This window comes from Phaenicophaeus curvirostris, chromosome 1 (assembly GCF_032191515.1).
Source record: "Phaenicophaeus curvirostris isolate KB17595 chromosome 1, BPBGC_Pcur_1.0, whole genome shotgun sequence".
Lineage (NCBI taxonomy): Eukaryota > Metazoa > Chordata > Aves > Cuculiformes > Cuculidae > Phaenicophaeus > Phaenicophaeus curvirostris.
Genome location: NC_091392.1, coordinates 64,999,734 through 65,018,855, shown reverse-complemented (window position 1 = coordinate 65,018,855; position 19,122 = coordinate 64,999,734). Strand labels below are relative to the sequence as shown.

The 19,122-nt window shown below is 46.7% G+C and overlaps 1 protein-coding gene across 4 annotated transcripts in view; it reads left to right on the top strand.

The window, feature by feature from the left end:
* Window positions 1-19,122, top strand: part of LOC138722446 (sodium- and chloride-dependent betaine transporter-like) — a 39,015-nt gene extending 19,893 nt beyond the window's left edge. For 2 of the 4 annotated variants that reach the window (XM_069860634.1, XM_069860638.1), the window contains 8 exons: window positions 745-879; window positions 3,073-3,176; window positions 4,734-4,858; window positions 5,144-5,256; window positions 6,516-6,653; window positions 8,051-8,153; window positions 13,486-13,586; window positions 14,691-15,247. In XM_069860634.1, coding sequence (XP_069716735.1) covers window positions 745-879; window positions 3,073-3,176; window positions 4,734-4,858; window positions 5,144-5,256; window positions 6,516-6,653; window positions 8,051-8,153; window positions 13,486-13,586; window positions 14,691-15,011 — 1,140 coding nt within the window. In that variant the 3' untranslated portion in view covers window positions 15,012-15,247. Of the gene's footprint in view, window positions 1-744; window positions 880-3,072; window positions 3,177-4,733; window positions 4,859-5,143; window positions 5,257-6,515; window positions 6,654-8,050; window positions 8,154-13,485; window positions 13,587-14,690; window positions 15,248-16,725; window positions 17,712-18,051 lie in introns of those variants that run through there. The other 2 variants (XM_069860639.1, XM_069860642.1) reach the window with 2 other exon arrangements.

The window sequence follows — 19,122 nt, the reverse complement described above, 5'->3', positions numbered from 1 at the left end:
TGAATTCATAGAGTAAACAAGCTTTCATTTTACTTGGATGAATTTTAGTAATGAATATATGTTAAGAAGTTGCACCTTTCTCATGGATATTTTGCAAATAGAAAAAAAAAGTTGCATGAGGTAATGGATTAGAGATGGTTAATTCTACTGTAATATTTATTTATATCACACACAAGAAGAAGTGAAAAGAAGGTTTTTACAAAAATAATATATTTTCTTTAAAGGCCTTGAGGTGCCCCCATTTTTCACCTGCTAATTCCGAGGCATTGAAAGGATGAGAAAGCTGCGTGAGCACCCCTGGCTATGATCCCCCTCAGATGTACCTCAAATTGGCCTGCAAAAGTTGCTATCTAATTTAGAAAACTCTTGCTGGGAATAGGACCATTTTAATAACTCCTCATTAAAACTCAGTGACAGGACAAGACCTCGGTTTCTTCTAGAAAGATGAAGAGAACAGCTTGAGAGCAAGCAAATTACACTGACTGGAAAGAGAAAAAGAGCAAAACAACCAGTGACAGTGTCCTAGGCAAGGAACACAATGTAGATTAACTAAATCGCTGGTGAGATGTAACCTTGATTAATTTCTTTCCCACTCCTCTTCTACGCTAGCAGCAGCAGCCTTAGCCAACAGCAGATTCCAGGGACATTTGCCAGGGTGGGAGCCAGCAAATGAGATGAGGTGATGCCTACACACACACGCGCCCCTTGCTGATCCTCTCTCCTCTTGTTTCCCTGTACCCACAGGTTGTTTACTTCACTGCCACCTTCCCCTACTTGATGCTTATTATCCTGCTGGTGCGAGGAGTCACACTGCAGGGTGCAGCCGAGGGGATCATCTTCTACCTGAAGCCAGATATTTCCAGGCTTGCAGACCCACAGGTGGGTGGGGGTCAGGCAAGTGCTGACCACAGGAAGGTTTCCAGTGCCCTGGACCTTGGATCTACTGCTAGCAGAGGGTCTAGCTGTCTTCTCTGAAAGGGACTGGCAAACCAATGAGACGTCCTTAAAAGAGTAAGAAAGGGGTGTAATCCCTCTGTGGAGCACAACCTTTTTCTTGTGCATCTGCAGCATATGGGCATATTAGGTCATTTTCACTCATGGACTCAGCAAAACCAGGAGAGTATATGAAATATTCAGCATGTAACAAATGGTTTTGCTGTGTCTGAAATACAAATAATTAAGGAAGGGGGGAGGAAATGATCTACCACTTTTCCTTTTTTTCTGGCCTAGTTAGCACTTTATTTGGTTCCAAAGGGCCCTCCCAGGGAGCCCACAGCCCACGTGCTCGCAGCTTGCAGAGACTGATTGTATGTAGATAACACAGGCTCTGCAGCAGGTTCACTTCAGCTGTGCTGGGGGCTGGTTCCACTTGCTTGGGTCAGGGTCTAGTGGAAGGGACAGCGTCGGTCCCTACCATCACTCACTGGAGCTCATGGTAACACTTCTTCACAGGGAGGATGCTGTGTATCCAGGGAGGGCAAGTCCAGATTAAGGTGGTAGTAGAGCCGAACCCAGGACCTGCAAGGCAGCCCAAGCTGGCAGAAGGCTGCAGGTGGCAAGACCCTCCATGGAAGATTCCACCAGGGTGTCTGCTCTAGTAGCTTTCTGTAGCAGCAGGTTGCTTTCCTTCTCTACATGGGCTTAGCAACTGTGCAGACTGCCTCCCTCTTCCCAGGGAGGTGCTAATGTAGACACCTCTTCGCCGAAAGACATTTAAATGACACTGCTGCTAATTATTCCACTGCTGAATATTTTCACGGAGGCAGCCAAGCAATATGCTTAGCCCACAGTCTCAGTTTACCTCCTGCATCTTCCCAGATGGCAAAACCCCCAACTGCTCCCAAACCAGCTGCCAAACACACTGTCTTCCCGCAAATGGCTTTCAGATGCAATTACGTGTTGCCAATACAAAATCTGTGGTGTGCTGAACGCAAAAAGCCAGCGGAACGTAGATGGCATTTTAATATCAAAATAAATAGCAGCAGGATGACTGGGGCTGACTGTTTTTTATTCATGGTCAGAGCTTATTCACTGAAAACCTCCCTATCTTTTACAGACTAACTAAAGCTGACATGGTCTTTCCAGGCTGCTGCAACCCAGCGTAACACGAGTGAGAGATTCTGAGTTTAGGCAGAATGTGGGGCTTTGGTGTAATGTGGGATGCGTGCCTGTGCCTGAAGGGCTCCCATGTACACGTGTATCTGTGAGACCTCCATGTGCATTTAAACAGCAATGCCTAGGATGGGATTTTTTGAAGGCTGCTGAATTACAGCTGCCTGGATGTTTGCAGCTGGAGTTCTCTTAGAGGGAAAAGAGAGTGAGATGCATACAAACAGAAAAGTGGGGTCTTTTTCTGCCTGCCTGCTGACTTGCAGCTCAGGGCTTTCCCTGGGGGTGCATAAGAGCAGTGCTGCAGTTCAGCCCACAGCGCACCAAATGGACAAGGAACTCCATGGGGGAGAGGGTTGGAGCAGCAGGGAACAACCTGTTCAGCTTTTCCTATGCAATGCTAGAGTAGCAAGGAATGTTGGTCCATGAAACCTCACTGGCCTGAAATCTCTCAGTCTGGTAATTGTTCTTCCCTTCCCCATGCACTATGGCCTCAGATAGGTAGGAAACTAGATTTAGGAGCAGGGAGGGGAATGCACTGATCATGCAAAGGACTCACTGACCCTCCCTTGGGATGACTCACCAGTGGCTCTGTGAACCCTGAGCCACACAGGGACCACAAACACCTGCAGTGCCAACTTCAGCCAAAGACATGCTATCAGAGATGCCATTTCTACTCAGAAAGTGAAAGCACGGGACAAAGAAGTGATATTTGGTATCAATTAGTGCCCCCTGTCACTCTGAGTTGGTGTGAAAATATGGTCGTCTTGGGAGCCTTTTTCTAGAGGACCTTCAGTCCTGTAGCTCAGTTTTCCTGGAGAGATATCCCATTTTCTACACCCACTGAGTGTCTCTCTGCCTCATGGGTCTTGCTCTACAATGATGGAGGGGTTGATAGATAAGGCACAACCATTTCTTTATTTTGTCACCAGATCTGGAGACCACTGACCTTCTCTGTTCCAGGTCTGGATGGATGCAGGCACTCAGATCCTCTTCTCTTATGCCATTTGCCAGGGGTGCCTAACAGCTCTTGGCAGCTACAACAAATATACCAACAACTGTTACAGGTAAGAGGAGCCTAGACTTCTTTCATCCTTCTGGAAACTTGCTTTGAGACAAAGAGCACAGAGCTTCAACTGAAGCAGTCAGGCTTTGTCCCCAGGGAAGACTGTAGGTCGTGCTGCCTTGGCTAATGAGCTCCTGAGACTGTGGAAGCTGCAGAGTACTCAGTGTAGGGATAGAGAGTGGCTGACGGAATGTGGGACCTACAGAAAATGGTTTTAGTAGTGTTCTCCCACGTGAGTCAATTTGGCAGCAGGAGAGACTGGAGTAGGAGGAAGAATGAAAATTGAGAGTGCCTCCAGCTACTATGGAGAAACAATGGACTATTTTGACAGGGTGAGTGAGCAGGGGTGGCATGGCCAGCTCTGCTGTTGCTTGTGAGGCAGGGGAGATAGGATCATGGCTATGTCCTCTGTCTACACTGCTTTACCTCAGGGTATGATACTGCCAGTGGCATTTGATCCTATCAAGAAGATTAATCAAGTCTGTCTGGCCTCCTCCTTGCCCTTGAATTACAGATCTGTTTTATTCATGGCTTGACATGGAGCTCAGTGAAACTGTTAGGAACATTTCTGATACCTTCCACAGAGCCCAGGGAGAAGGCTTTGTCTTTCCTTCATGTATTGCTCTGGCATGGATTGGGAAATGTAATGGTACTCTTGAGACAACAATTACCTCTCCTCATCTTCTGTTCTCCAATAGGTTCTACCAGGAATGTTGGTCAGGCAATTAATACTTTCCCCTGGCTTTCCTGAAACGTTTCTGTCACCAGCAGAGTTGTGCACTGACACCTTCCTCTAACGTCTTAGGTGTCTTGGACTGGCAGCTTACCTCTGGATGGCTTTCCAGCCCAAACATGCTGGGTGTCCACACTGCCCCACAGCAGCTGATGCTATAAGTCAGCTCTGGCAGATGTCCAGGCATCATCTTGGGGTGTGGGTTTCCAGCCCTGTCAGCTCAGATTGGCACCCCATTTTCACAGGGAGCAAGTGCACAAATGTTTCAGGACAAGCAGCATAGTTCACTCCATCCTCCTTCTGAGAATAGAAAGACAGTCTAGACAGACCCCCTGTCAGATGTGCTCTTTTGTTAACTGATTAGTCTTGATTTACCAGACCTGCTGATCCTGTACATGTTCGTACTTTCAGATGCTTCTCTTCCTTGGCTATGCTTACTTTTGCAACCTCTTCCCTCTTCTAATTTGCACTTTTCTTCATTTTTTTCTGTTGTTTTTCTTATTCACTTGGCTCCTGTGAACTTTTTTGTTGCTGTCTCCCTACTGATATCCTTGTGGCATCCTCTTCACAAGCCACTGGTGCTGCCCTGTGTCTCTTTTTGTACCATCTATAGTCCTATAGCTCTTGAACTGTGGCATACCAAGTAGATAGGCTGACTTTTGTCTCTGTTCCATTTTGAGCTTTCTAATTCCAAGGAAGTTTAAGAGCAGCATTGCTATTCTTCAGTCCATCCGGTTCAACAGGAGAAGCAGGGTACGCATGTGACCCCAAATGGACCCATTCTGCAGCAGGAAACACCGTTCTGTCTCTGGTCTCCCCCTGTAGGGACTGCATCATGCTCTGCTTCCTGAACAGCGCCACCAGCTTCGTTGCTGGCTTTGCCATTTTCTCTGTGCTGGGCTTCATGGCTCGAGAGCAGGGTGTACCCATTGCAGAAGTGGCTGAATCAGGTAGGTTTTTTTTTTCCCAGGAAACTTCAGAGCAGATGCAAAACAGAAAGCCTGAAGAGGGAGGGGAACTTTCTGAAGTGAAACTGGGAATGTTATCTACATCCTCTATCACTGTGGGTGTCTGCAGCGAGGTCTGCAGTATCCATGCTTCCTAATGTGGCTTTCAGCCCAGAATGGGCAGGGAGCCGTGGTGGAGTGAGTTCTGAAGCAATACGTGAACTCACTTTGTGCTGCAGAGTTGCAGGTAGTACTACACTCGTGGGGCATCATGTGGTCTGTTGGCAGGTCCTGGCCTGGCTTTCATAGCATATCCAACGGCAGTAACGATGATGCCTGTGTCTCAGATTTGGTCCTGCCTCTTCTTCCTCATGTTGATCTTCCTGGGACTGGACAGCCAGGTACAGCAAACATACCCTCCTTGTCTAACACCCAGGTGCCAGTCCCCACGGTGAGCACTCTCCAGAGCTATGGGAAAGGATAAGGCAGTTATGTGCTTTGCTGGTACCTCGGATATGTTCTTCACTTTGTCTGCAGCAATTTCATGATATGGGAGCTCAGAACCAAGGTCGCTAGGAGGCCAGTGATGACGTGTGTTGGCATCTTTGTTTGGAATCCTTCCTGTGTGTACAAGAGGGTGTCCCAGCTGCATCCGCTCCCACCTCTGTGCCAGCACCAAATTCTTGCATGCTGCACAGTGAGGGCCGGCACAGGGCAGGGCAGTCTGGGAAGAGGAAAGGGAGTGTTTTCTCCCAGCTGCATCTCACCAGAGCAATCCCTGTGTGCTTTCCTTGCTGGTGTGCCCACCTCTTACCCTCCCATACCTCTGTACAGTGTGCAATCCTGGCAAGCCAAGACAAAGGGAGTGGAGAGGTGTCCCAGCATACTGCCAGGCAGTGTGCTCTGCTTAGGCTCTGCTTTGCAGTAAGTACCTCAGCCTCTGCACCTGGAGAATGAGGTCTCCTTTCTCTCTTTCTCTGGGTTGAGCTTCCCTCCTGCCTCATCTTGCTTGTAGCTTCATGCTGGCTGGGCCATCCTAGCAGTGACTGGTGTTCTCTTATGTATCCCATGGGTGATGGACCGAGAGCCATGTGGCAATGAGCAAGTGTTCTGCCCCATGGTCAGCCTCAAAAGCCAGCAATTCACCAGCAGGACCCCCAGCTACCCACTCTACTGGGTTGTCCCAGGCAGCTGTATTTTGCAGCCAGTCCTGCTGTACGAGGGGTGTGCTTGATGTTAGGGCTGAACTGTGCACTCACAGTTATTTGGCTCTCCATAGTTTCATGGTGGCAAGGGTGAGCTCCCCTCTGGCATAAGGGCCATCTCAGGTGCAGTCTACCCCTTCCCTATCCATCCCTTGGTTGTTCCCACTGTGCAGCAGCACGCTCTGTTTGGTTTGAGGTAATTTGTCGCACACCTTAGAGTTCATCCTTCCAACATAGTACTTTTAACCCATTTGGTCTGTAGCTCTAGAGGAGATATCACTGATATACTGAGCTGTGTTTGGGTCCCTAGCAGTTGCATCTGGACCCTGGTGGAATCAAGACAGACAGAAAACAAAAAATAAGGATTTGAGTGGCCAGAAGAAAAAAGGACAATGAGAGGGAATGTGTGTTTGGGGAAGGGGAGACACTTTTTTCTGACCTGTCTTCTTCTGCAGTTTGTTTGTGTGGAAAGCATGGTCACATCTCTCATTGACATGTTTCCGGGAGTCTTTCGGAAGAAGGGGCGTCGGGAGCTGCTGATCCTGGCCATTGCAGTCATATGCTACCTGCTGGGCTTATTGCTGGTCACTGAGGTAAGAAAGGAGTTGCTGGGGTATACAGCTGAGCACCAGAAACCCAACTAGACTGCTCTGGAGGAGCAGATCAAGACAGCAAGCTCATCTTACATGCTGTTAATTATCCTTCATTTCTAATGCATCAGCTGGTGTCTCTCACAGATGGTGTTGCTTTTACTGTGTGTGATGCTATTGTACTTGCTGCATAACTGAGCCTTCCAAAGGGACAGTCCCACAGCCCAGAGAGGCCACCTGACACACAGCATTATGCAAATACCAGGCCTGGTGGCTAAAACAAGCTGAGCTCTACAAGTAGAAGCTCTTCTAAGGGCAGCGATTGTTTGCTGTCTGCTTTTCACAAGAAGCAGAGCAGCAGGAGAGGAGGCTGAGGGTAACGGCTGCATGGTAATCCCACCTAAGCCAGTGGGAAGCATGTGATCCCTGGAACCAGAAGCAGGAGAGCTGGGCAGGTATGATGCTACATGCACAGTGCTTGTGCTGCTGTGCAGCTCTAGCCAAGCACCTCTGCCTGCATGGTTGTGTGCTGTGCTGTGCGTGCATACCACGCACTTGGTGGTGTGGATGGGAGTTTTAGCACTGCTGAATGATCCTCCAAGTGGATTCCGGCTAAGGGTTTGATAAAGGCAGCTCCTACTGTGACCAAAAGAGCTTTGAATGAAACTGCATTAAGGGTTCCTGTGGCTTTTGCATGACCCCTTGCATGGAGTCGTCTACTCCCGTCACTGCAGGATGTCACCTAATACATGATGGGATAAAGAAGTCACTGCTCTGCTATTATGGCAGTGTCTACAGCCCTTCAGGACTATTTGAAAGCATCTGTTTGACTTGCATTGGAAGGACTTTCTCTTTTAGAAAACACATGAAAGTATGAGAGGAGTCATCCACTGACCTGTACAAAGAACTGATGGCAACTTTGTAAGACTCAGCTCAAAGTTAGAGACAGCAGGGGAGCCACATGCTTCTGCCATCACTGGGCTTGGACCTTGAGCAATATGTAAAGACAGATGCAGCTGAAATGAGGTATCTCAATGTCCTGAAACTCAGGATCCCAGTTTCTTGGGTGCAAAGTTCTGAACTGCTACATGGTATTTCAAAATGATGCTGGAAACTTGCTAACTGATTTAAAACAACCCAACAAACTGGCTTCTGCTGCTATGTCCATACAAACCAGGCTAGTCCAGCAGTATCATAAAATGAGCATTAAATGCTCTTCCTCCACCAGGCTTGACTGTAATATTGGGACAGAGTGGAGAAAGACCCAAGTGAAGGCTTTTCTCCTTCTCCCACCTGCTCTATGTGCAATGTGTCTGCTGCTATTCTTCTACTTGCCCTGGTAATTTTTCCCTCAGATGGAATATTCCTGCCATGTCCTCTATTCTCTACCTCTTCAACAGGGAGGGATGTACATCTTCCAGCTCTTTGACTACTATGCTGCCAGCGGTACATGCCTGCTCTTCCTGGCCATTTTTGAAGTCATCTGTGTAGGATGGGTCTATGGTAAGTGGAGGACAAAAACATATTGCTGATTCTCAAGGCATGGATGAGGGTTTGAGAAGTGGGAGTGAATAGGAAAGATCCTTAGGGGGCAAAGAAATGCTATAATTACCCTCTTTCTTGTCTGGTTTCCACTGTGCTTCCTTGCAACGTTTCTTAATTGCTCCACATTAAGAGTAGGAATGGTTTTTATCCCTCTCTGAAGGGTCATCATGTGAAAATACCTTGCTGCTCCTTTGAATTAGAAAATCAGCTATAGAGGAGTGACTGTTGTTCTTTGTTCTCTGTTTCTGTTTGCTTACACTGTGCCTGTAGTTCAGCCCTGTCAGTGGTGGTTTTCAGACAAAGGTTCTAGTTGTATGTGATGCAGTGCATCTGTTCTCTTTCCTTAACTTCATGGAGGTACAGAGTGCAGTACCTTCAAGGATCATCCAAAGCTACAGTAGATACCAGCTTAGACTAGACCCTCAACACCTCACAAACAAGCACCTGCTGGCTCCTAGCTATGCCAAGTGGCCTGGCTGTCCTAACCTAAGGAAAAGACTGCAGGCACAAGTATCGTGCTGTGTCTCTTTAAGCAGCCAGGAGTGGATGCTCAGGGGTGGGCATAATAGAAAAGTTAGCAATGATATTTTCTGTGAATATTCTTCCAGCTTCCAACAACTTATTACAAAACCATAGAATCATTGGAGTTGGAAGAGACCTTTAAAAACAGCATCATGTGATCCGTGTTCCATGCCCCCACCCTGCCATGGGCAGAGACATTTCTCACTAGATCTGGTTGCTCAAAGCCCTATTCAACCTGACCTTGGTGCATCCACAACTTCTCTGGGCAACGTCTTCCAGTGTCTCACCACCCTCACTGTAAAAAATGCCTTCTTTATATCTATTCTAAATCTACTCCCTTTCAGTTTAAAATTTTTACCCTTTCTCCCTCCCCTACAAGCCCTGATGAAAGGTCTGTCTCTGTTTTTCTTCAAGCCCCCTTTGAGGACTGAAAGGCTGCTATAAGGTCTCCCTGGAGCTCTCTCTTCTTCAGGCTGAACAACCCCAACTCTCACAGCCTTTCTTCACAGGAGAGGTGCTCCAGCCCTCTGATCATTTTTGTGGCCCTCCTCTGGATCCACTCTAACAGGTCCAGGTCTTTCTTGTGCTGGTGGTCCTGGAGCCAGGTGCAATTTTCATCTTGTTGCCCAGAGATTTCCAGAGCCAAAAGTAAAATCTATTTATTTCTCTTTTGTTAATTTTCCCAGCATTTATCATCCAAAAAATCCTGCAGCAAGAAGCTCCATGGCTTGGTCAGGTGTTCTGTGAGGAGTCACTCTCTCATCCTTGCTTTGAATCTGGCACTTGCTAGTTTCACCAAAAGTGAAACTTTTTGTGACAAAAAGTGACAACTTTTGTTGTCCTATTTCAGAAAAGACAGTGAACAGTCAGTCCCTGTGTGTTCTTATTGGTGCTTATAGTTTTATAGAGGTTGTGTTGACTGTAGTGCATTTGCTGATGAACGGGTTATCAGGTTCTCTAAACACTGTATGCGTAGTAGCAGGAGCCAATTGCTAGTCTGTCTGACTCCTCTCACTGAAATGGGAGCAGGTCCAGCTTGGGCTTGACCTCCAGGTAATGCAACAGAAGCAGATCTGTAAGAATGATTTTTTTTAAGAGACATGTCCTGCAAGGGAAGCTAACATGAGAGCTTGCAATACCAGATCCTGGCCAGATTTAAATTTAGAGTTGCCTTCTACCCAGTCTTGGGATTTCCAGGGGGATGGAGGTTCTCATCCATCTGTGACAGGACTTCTTCATCACCATGCTTGGTTACATTAACCTGAATTATACTTTAGTGTATAAACACTCCGCCTCCCCATCATTTTTACAGTCACACAGGCCACGTGTTTTCTGACAACCCCAGGAGAGGAGCAATGGCAGGCAATGAGCAGCTGGAGAGGTGATGCTGCCCCAGCAGCCTGGGAGAGGGAAAGAACAGCTGGGGACTGAGAAATGGCCCTTTCCCTCACCACCATGGATTCATTTGCCTAATCCACACAGCAGGATTTTACCCTCTTGATGTTCTGATTTGCATCCATAGGACTGATTCTGATCCAAAATGTAGTCAGAGGACCAAGATGGGGCATCTTAGTGGAAAAGAAAGATGTATAGTCCCAGTTGATGTTTGGATTTATTTCCCCCCCAGCCTCAGAATTGGCAGCACTGAGCCTCTTGCTTACACTGTGAAGAACTGCAGCCTTTTTGCTAACACAAATATGCGTTCTGAGTTTCCCCTCTCCCAGCACATACGCCAGACACCCACCACTTGGCAGCTTCCCTCTGCTGCCAGGCAGCTGCTCTTGCAAAGATCTGAGGATTTCCTTGTGCACTGCTCTTTGCCTGTGAAAGGATCACACAGCATCAGATTTGCTGATCACGTTCCCTAGAGGGAGTCCTGGAAGGTTTTGTGGGTTTTTCCCCCGCTTTCTCCTCTCTACCTTCTACTTTGCGACAGACAGCGCTCATGGAAGTAAGCATGGATTTTGAGCTCTGTGATTCACAACGTGATGCCACCAAAGCATGCTGCAGAGAGGATATCTTCCAAGCAGTCACAGCATTCACATTAGGATTAGCTGTTCCAGGAGAAAGGGTGTACCTGCATCACTACTGGAGAGCTGAGGCTGAAACCATTAGGTGTGTTTACAAAGCTAAAGCAAACTGATGCCAGTGGGTACCTGTGCGTGGTCCTAGGGTGAACCCATGTTGTGCTGGTCTAAATCTTTCTCTTGCTCTCCTGCTCACATGCAGCGTAGCTACCAGAAGCAGCAACCTCTTTCTGCTTCATCTTGCCTGCCACCTTGCTCTGGCTGTGTGTGCTTTATCATCTCGGATGCACGGACTGCAGGTGATCTTACGTGCTTATTTATGGTCCACAAGGGGCTTGCTCTGTGCACCTGGTAACCAAAGGGTGCACAGTTGTTGCAGTGCCACAACGTGTCTGCTGCTGGCATTTTGCACTGACTTGGCGCAGGTGTTGATGCTGCAGGTTTGAGACAGAGAGGGAGTAGATACAAACTTAGCACTGTGGCACAGAGCCACGGTCATCACCTATTGAAATCCTGCAGATGAAATTTGATATAGATGAATGCAAATAAATGCAGCTTGGGAGGAAAAAATATAAAAGGGAGGGCTTTTTCATAGATTCCAAACTAGCAGATTGGTGAAAGTCACTCTTTCAGGCTATTGTACAAATAAAATCAAATCTTTGTCTCTTTCAGTCTTGGTATCACTCACTGTTGTTATAAGCTGCATAAGATGAGAAGGTCTCCATAAGTACGAGACATAGGGATCTAAGCATAACTCTAGTTGAGTTTGTGCGAAATTTATTCCCATTAATTTATGTAGCAAAACTAAGTCATTTGTCAGAAAAAAATGCTACATCTTTGAAGGTATATGGAATTGGTGAGCATGAGAGAAGTGGTACTGGCATGCATGGATAACTGCCCTATTCCTGAATGCCATTCTTCCTTGTCTTGGGATATTGGGGACAACAGCAAACATCATTGTTCATTCCAACAAAAATATCTTCGGGGAAATCTTTATGGTTTTCTCTGCAGGAGCTTTTATGATATTTGCAGCTTGCAGGTTTTAGGGTTCTGTTCTGCAGTTCAGGATGGGCTCCCACAGAAGGCTGCATGTCCCTTGCTATGTCACAGTTTGTTGTCTTTGCTTGAGGCTACTTGTTAACTTGCCAGCTCAAGATGGGACCCATGAGGTGTTCAAAGAACCTGCCCCCTCCAGCCTAAGTACTTCAAAAAGCTGGGTTTAGAAGAGCTTTCCTGCAAACATTAGTCATGGGTTACAAAAAAGAGTGCAAAGAACTACAAAAAAAGAAAAGCACACATAATGTGCGTTTGTAGAATGCATACTTTTGAAAGAAAACGTAACACAGCTATTTAGCTCACAAAAAACAACAAACCAAAATAAAACTCACCAAACCCCAAACACTCACAACTGTGGCCAGTCCTCTAGGCATATATTTTGCCCAGATCAGACTTCTGGTGTTAAGATGCAAAGAGTCAAGGTCTCATCATACTTGCAGGTGGGAACTGTGGCATAACATTGAATTCATAGTGGGATAAACACCCCTAAAAGCAGAACCCTTCTTTATCAGCTACACACTGTGATTAAACTTCAATTAAAAAAATATGGTATTATTTCATGCCAGAGGTGCCCAGTTGGTAACCCTCTTTGTAGACAGTCTAGCTCCATTTTTTTTGGTCTAATATTGTTACTCTATTTTACCTGCTGCAGTCTGATATAGTACCTCTGCTTAGCTCTAGTTAGGAAGAAGTTACAGCATCTTACGAATGACTTTTTGATTCTTCATTTTACATCTCTTTCTGGCCAACATTAGGCTTATGCTCCTTGAAGACATTGTAGAGCTTACTACAAGTCCATCTGCATCGTGCTGTTTCCTCTATATACCATTGCATGCATTTCCTCTTTGTGCTTTGGGCTGTGAAGAGTCAATGGATAAGGTCTGACCAGTGGCAGGACTTTTAGAGGTTCTTCAGAGGTATATCTCACTGTGGTGGACCATGAGATTTGTGTGGGTCCCACACAAATACCCAGAACATAATTTAGTAAGAGAAACTAATGAGAGGAGAAGGAGATCAGGCACCCATAGGACAGCTCCCATTGGACAGTACAAAAGCACTTTCAGATAGAAAATTTGGTTTCCAGCAGAGTTGGGATTAGCAAGTCTTCTGGGTTTATGTAAAAAGTAAAATATTCTGTGGAAAGCAGGCTCTTGATGACAGGGGAAATGCCCAGCTCAGTGGGGATTCTTGATGTGACTTCCCTGGTGTATCAATCTGGCTACAAATAGATGGTTTTGTTTGGTGTCCCCTACTCTCTTTGTTCCTTTTAGCACTCTGAGCTCACACAATCCCATGTGCTCAACCTGCAAGATCTTTCCCTTGCTGACCTATAAACCAGGCACACCTCCTTGCCCTGTGCCTGTCCTTACCAGCTCTTAGTTGCACATGGCCTGCAGCCTCTCGCTTACAGCTGCTGCTCTCTGAGGTACCAAAAATTTCTTCTATATCAAGCTTTCTGATAAACTACGGCTGAAGTTAAAAAGCTTCCAGCTGTGTTTAGCCACAGATGGGCCTTTTTCATCACAGACAAGCCCATTATCTGGTGCTATATTTTTAAGATAGCTGTGTTTTTGCCCAGAGTTAATACAGAGCATAAAGAAAATACAGACCTGATGTGAATAGTGGTTGAAGAAATAACAATGATCTGATCTCTGACTTTGTCTCCGTGCTGGCTGGTGGCCAAGGTGCCAATCGCTTTTACGACAATATTGAAGATATGATTGGTTTCCGGCCATGGCCCTTGATCAAGATATGCTGGCTGGTGTTGACCCCAGGTCTGTGCTTGGTAAGTGCAATTATGACAACATGGCATATTATTCTAGGTCCCCGGGTTCTCAATAGAAAAGTTGTCTTCAAGGTGCTGCTGTAATTTTTTCAAATAGCTATGGAGAAGCAGAAGCTTGTCCACAGCTGAGGTGGCAATTTATTTCCTTTGTAAAGCTTTATCTTTTGAATGGGAAATTAATTGAGCATGAAAAGCTACTTGTTTACTGTGAAGACAAAGGGAAATTTATCCTCAAAGTGTGGAGAGGTTTGTTTAAATTGCTTTTGAACATAAGACCAGTGAGAATTACCCTGTTCTGAAATACTTGCTTCAGTCTGTGTTCCTGTGACCTCCCATGGTTCAGAAATATCTTTTCATGGCTGTTTGCTTTAGATATTATTAAATCTCTTTTAAAACTTCTGTGACAACTGTGTTGAAAGAAAATAGACCCTAAGACAGGCAAGTTCTTGCCTATTTTGAATTTATGTCCAGTCATGCTCCACTGACTCGTACATGATTTTTGAGCCAAATTCTGCCTCTGCATCTGATGTTGAGAGTTGTTTTCTCTGACCTCAGTGGAAACAAAACTGGAATCAATAGCTACAGCTTCCGAAAGATTTCTAGTCCTTTGTCCTCAGGCTCCAACGGGAGCTGAATATCAGGAAGAATTTTCAAAGACAGCCTGATCCAGTCCAAATAATCTGAGAGCTCTGTGGCTAGAGAGCCCCAAGAGAGGTAAATCTGTGCCTGTGTGGTACTTCTAGGGGCCTTCTTCCAGCGACAATAACATTTCCTGACTTTGATATGAATAAACATCTGTCTTAGTGTGCTGGACCCTCAAAGCTGCTGCAAACTTTGCTTACGTTGAACCCTTAAGAAGCCCAAAGGCTTTACACCACAGACAAGCCTGGCTCTAGCTCTGAGATAACATCTCGTGTGGTTAGCATGCGCAAAGCTCTGTCCTGCTGTGTCTAGCAAGGTCCATGCTAGCTTATGCAAATCTTCACACCCATTGCCACCCAGCCAGGGCCTGCATGGTGGCCAGGCTTGGCTGCCCCAGCTTTTTGCTCCCTTTGCTCTGGCTATTTCATGTTTTTTGTTTTTGTTTTTTTTTTTGCTCCTCAGGCTGTTTTCCTGTTTTCCCTGATCAAGTACACACCCTTGAAATACAACAATTCCTACGTGTACCCTCCCTGGGGCTATGTGGTGGGCTGGCTGATGGCACTCTCCTCCATGGTCTGCATTCCTCTCTACGCCATCTTCATCCTCCTGAAAACTAAAGGATCCCTGAAGCAGGTACTGGGATTGTGGTCACTGGGCAAGTTTCTGCTGCTTCCCCCAGACAGCTCGTGGGAAGGGCCCCAGGGAAGAAGTACATGGCACATTTCTCCTTTGACAAGGCAAGGGTGGGGGGAAAGAATGGCCCTTCCCCAGAATGCCCCGTAGCTCTTGATGGCAATTTGGAGGGCTTGGCGAGTGTCAGCCCAGCTTCCAAGGTGATCACCAAATCTCCCACGAGATGTTGCAACACCATGCTCAGTGCGGTACGTAGGCAAACGTAGAGCATCTCTAACACTGGCTCTGCTGGATGGCAGAGGACCCCCTTATATGGGCTACCTGAGGCCACAGGCTGATTGGCATGGTTTATGGTCCAGGTGGTCCTGCTGGCTATGTAAGTGAAGATGGCAATACCACCATGTTCGACTTACTCTTTTGTTGCTGATAAATGCCAGTGCAAACCAGGTGCAAAACCAGGATCTGTTTTGCTTTTACTTCTTGTCCCTATTCCCTTTTTAGTCCTATGTCAGGACCATGTTATTTTCTCTGAAGAAATTATACGAGGCTGTTAAAGATGACATGCTCACAGAGCTCTAAAGGTCTACCCTATGCCACACCCGTGCCTGTCCTCTTTCACTGTAGACACCTTGTCCTAGGTAGAAGAGTGTCTAAGAAGGTGGTGACATAGTGATGGCCCCCACCTGACCCACAAAGAAAGACCTGGGGGATGTACCACATATATAAATTTATGCATGATTTCTCTTCTGATCCTTCCCCACCCTTACTGACTGTAGGTTCATCTGCAGTGGGCTGGGGTTGGGAGCAGGTGATGGGAACATCCCTGTGGCTGTGGTGTAGGTACGGCAATCCCATTGTGGGGTCATGGCGGGGAGGAGCCTGCACTGCCAACACAGCCAGAGATGAGCTGGGTGCAGGATGTCATCACTGGCTCCATTGCCTCTGAGAAGGCGAATTTGTGCCCAGAGGGGCTCTTATTCACTGGCTGGGAGATGTGATTTAATAGGGAGTGACAGGAGTCGTGGTAGAGCTGGCTAATGCCCATCCGGGGCTCAGGAGAAGATACAGCACAATGCCCAGAGAGGAACAACTGTGCAGGCAGGGAGGTCAAGGAGAATTACAATGCGATGAAATAGTTCCTGTTTAAGCTGTCTTTGGCTCTTTGCTCTCCTGGTTGCCTTTGGAGTCTATGAAGAGATGACAAGATTGGGAAGGAGCTGTGAGCTGTAGAACTCCCAATATGAGGAAACCCAGGTGAATCTTCTGCCAAGGTGCTGTGATACAATTTGTTCCCTGTTCAGACCTTGAGCCCTGCCTCTTGCAGCCCTCTCCTGTGCTCCTTGCAATTTAGCAGTGATGCATCAATCCTTTCCTGAGGCCAGTTTGAAGAGTTTGACTGGGTGCACGACAACATGTCTGACACCTCACAGCTCAGATGTTTCGTGTGTCTAAATGATGACCTGGAGCTGTCAGTGGAATAATTGCCCAATGTCCTGCCTCCTAAACAAGCAGTATTTTTCACCTGTTGCAAGGTACTTTGAGTCGTTGGACTGAGATGTTGCTATAAGTAGCATTAATACTTATTTTACAGTACATCCAAGGCACTGATTTGGCCAGTTCTATACTGAGGGGTTTTCTCTTTCCCCTGGTTTAGATGACGTTTATTGTAATTTCCAGGGACTTCTCAGTTCTATTAGTTTGAAGAAATTTCCAAGGATGTACTTTAGGCATGCAGGAAGGAATCCACTGCCAAGCCTGGGTTCATTCAGGGAAGAATCAAAGCCAACCACACAGTACCTCCTGGAATAGTTGCTCCGGTTTTCAAAACAGTTTTTTTCAAAATATACCTGTTCCCTGTTTCCAGTCACACCCCAGGAATGTAGTGAATTAATTTTCTGACACAGATGCTTCCAGGAACAGCGCCTTTCAACTGAATATTGCAAACTATTCACTGAAAGCAAGTTTGTAATTGCTAATTATGATCAGTCACTGCAACAAACTGATTCTTCATTACACCTGAGTGACCAAGAAACATAAATGATGTTTTCTGATGTGTCTGATTAAGACAGATCAAGCTCCAAAGACTGAAAACTTGCAATGAAGTGCTCACAGAGCTGCTGCAGACCAAGGCTGAGTTCAGAAATCGTGGAGAAAATACTTCTGAATAGATGAGCCAAATTCAGAATTCTGGCAGGCACTTCGCAATGAGTGGAAGCACTGAAGTTAATCCAATGAGTCACAGATGAATTGTCTGCTCTGCTTATGATGCACTCTGCAAGGAGAGGGGGTGCACTGGCTTGAACAGCTTGTGACAGAAGCTGTAAACTGTGAAAGCTGGTATTCAGCAGGGAAGCGATACCCTGGCCCATGGATCTTAGCAGGTGGCTGCAGGACAGTGTGGGTTACTTGGCTTTGGGAGGAGCCCAGAAACTCAGGAAGGTGTGTGGTACCAGAGGGGCTTTCCCAAATAGGATGAGAAAGACTAGAAATTCACAGCAGCTGTCTGTGTGGGTCAGCACTTTTTGCCCAAGGAGCTCTGAGTTCTGTTACATTTTTTAAGAACAGACTCCCCAAAGGTGACACAACACTAATGTACATGTGTGTGTAGCAGCCTGCAGCGCCCCTGCATTGCAGAAGCTGTGGAAAGCTAAGGGCAGGCAACTGTCCCCTAACCCTTTCCTGCACCATCACAGTCTGTCTGGCTTGAAGAGGGGAAGTGCCACTGAGGGAGGTATCTCCTGCCACCCTATTTCAGGCTACAGCAGGAGACACCCAGCACTTTCTGATGGTCAGACCATTTGGAAGGCTCCACAACAAAGCCAATGAGAGGCATGGTAACTTGGTGTAAGGAAAAAACCCAGAATTTACAGTTTTTTCATGGTCAGAGAAAATGTCTGTGGGGCTAATCCCTAGTATGCTTTCTCCCAGAAACATATCTGTGAGGAGCCCAGTACATTGGGTTGTCAATGCATGGCCTGGGTTTTAGCCCAGGGGTGGAAAAATTGTCATCGAGAGCAGTTAAGTTGAAACTGCTTTCCTTCCTCTCCTTTCCACAGCCAGTCAGCAGGAGAGGAGTGGGGAGCCAGGAGCATTAGCTCTCTAGATGCCTTTGCCCCCAGCAATGGTTTTGGATTGCTATTGGGTATCAGTTTTCTTATCAGCTTAATTAACAGAGACTTCCTCTCTGCAGCGGCTAACACAGCTGATTTCCCCAGCGGAGGATCTGCCACAGCTGAAGAAGCACGTGTCCGGGCTGTCCAACCTGAAGCACAAGGGATGGTCCACTCCAGTCCAGGAGGTGCTCAGCATCACAGAGAGAGAAACTCACTTCTAAGGCACTGAGCGTGACCCCTCCATACCCCAGACTAATATGCTCTTTCCTTCTCAAAGTGGTTTCTTTTCTCTCCTCGGCTCTTCTTATCTCTCCTTCACGCCCAAGACAGAAGCATCTGGGACACAGACTCCTTCCAGCCAGCTGGCTGCACCCACCAGGGACAGCATTTCTTTTGACACCCCGAGGATAGCTCTCCCTGTCAGCAGCTGGGGAGAGAGCAACACACTTTTGTCAGAAGTGTCCTCCAGTACTGACACTGGTGGGGAAGAGAAAAACAATGTATTGACAAAACTAGAAAGAAAAAAAAGTGGTTGTGTTGGGAGGAGGAAAGGAAACCACAGTGGTGAGAGAGAGCAGAGAACAAAGTTGTGCAGGAGCAAAGTTGGGGATGCAAAGGTACAAAATGATGGGGCATTAGCACAGGGAATAACTGAGTTGGTTCAGAAGTACATAAGAAGCTGGAGGATGACAAAGGGAAATCCCCTGTTAGGTCAGCTCTGTATGGGAGAGAGGGAACCAGGAGCATATCATAGGCAATGATAAAAGGAGGCTGCAGTGTTGCCAGTTACAGCTTCAGCTGTCACTGAAAGGGAAGAGAGTGACAGGGTGCTTGATGCAATCGTAGTTCATGATGGATCTCAAGGCAGTCTGAGGATGGAGAGGGGTGAAGAATAAGTGTCTAGGGAACTTGCTCTTGGTCAAGACTACATAACCCACTGAAAACACATCCAGGAGTGAAATAGCTGAACATTTGAGAATTTCTTCAGAAAATTCATGGAGTGCAGGAAAAGTCCCAGAGCAGTTGGTAGGAAAAATGAGCTGTGGCACAGCATAGAGAAATGAGACCCTGGGGACAGCATGCCCACAAAATTAACTGGGGCATTTTGTAGAGGAATTAATGAAGGAGTTGATGGGTTAGATTCTGTG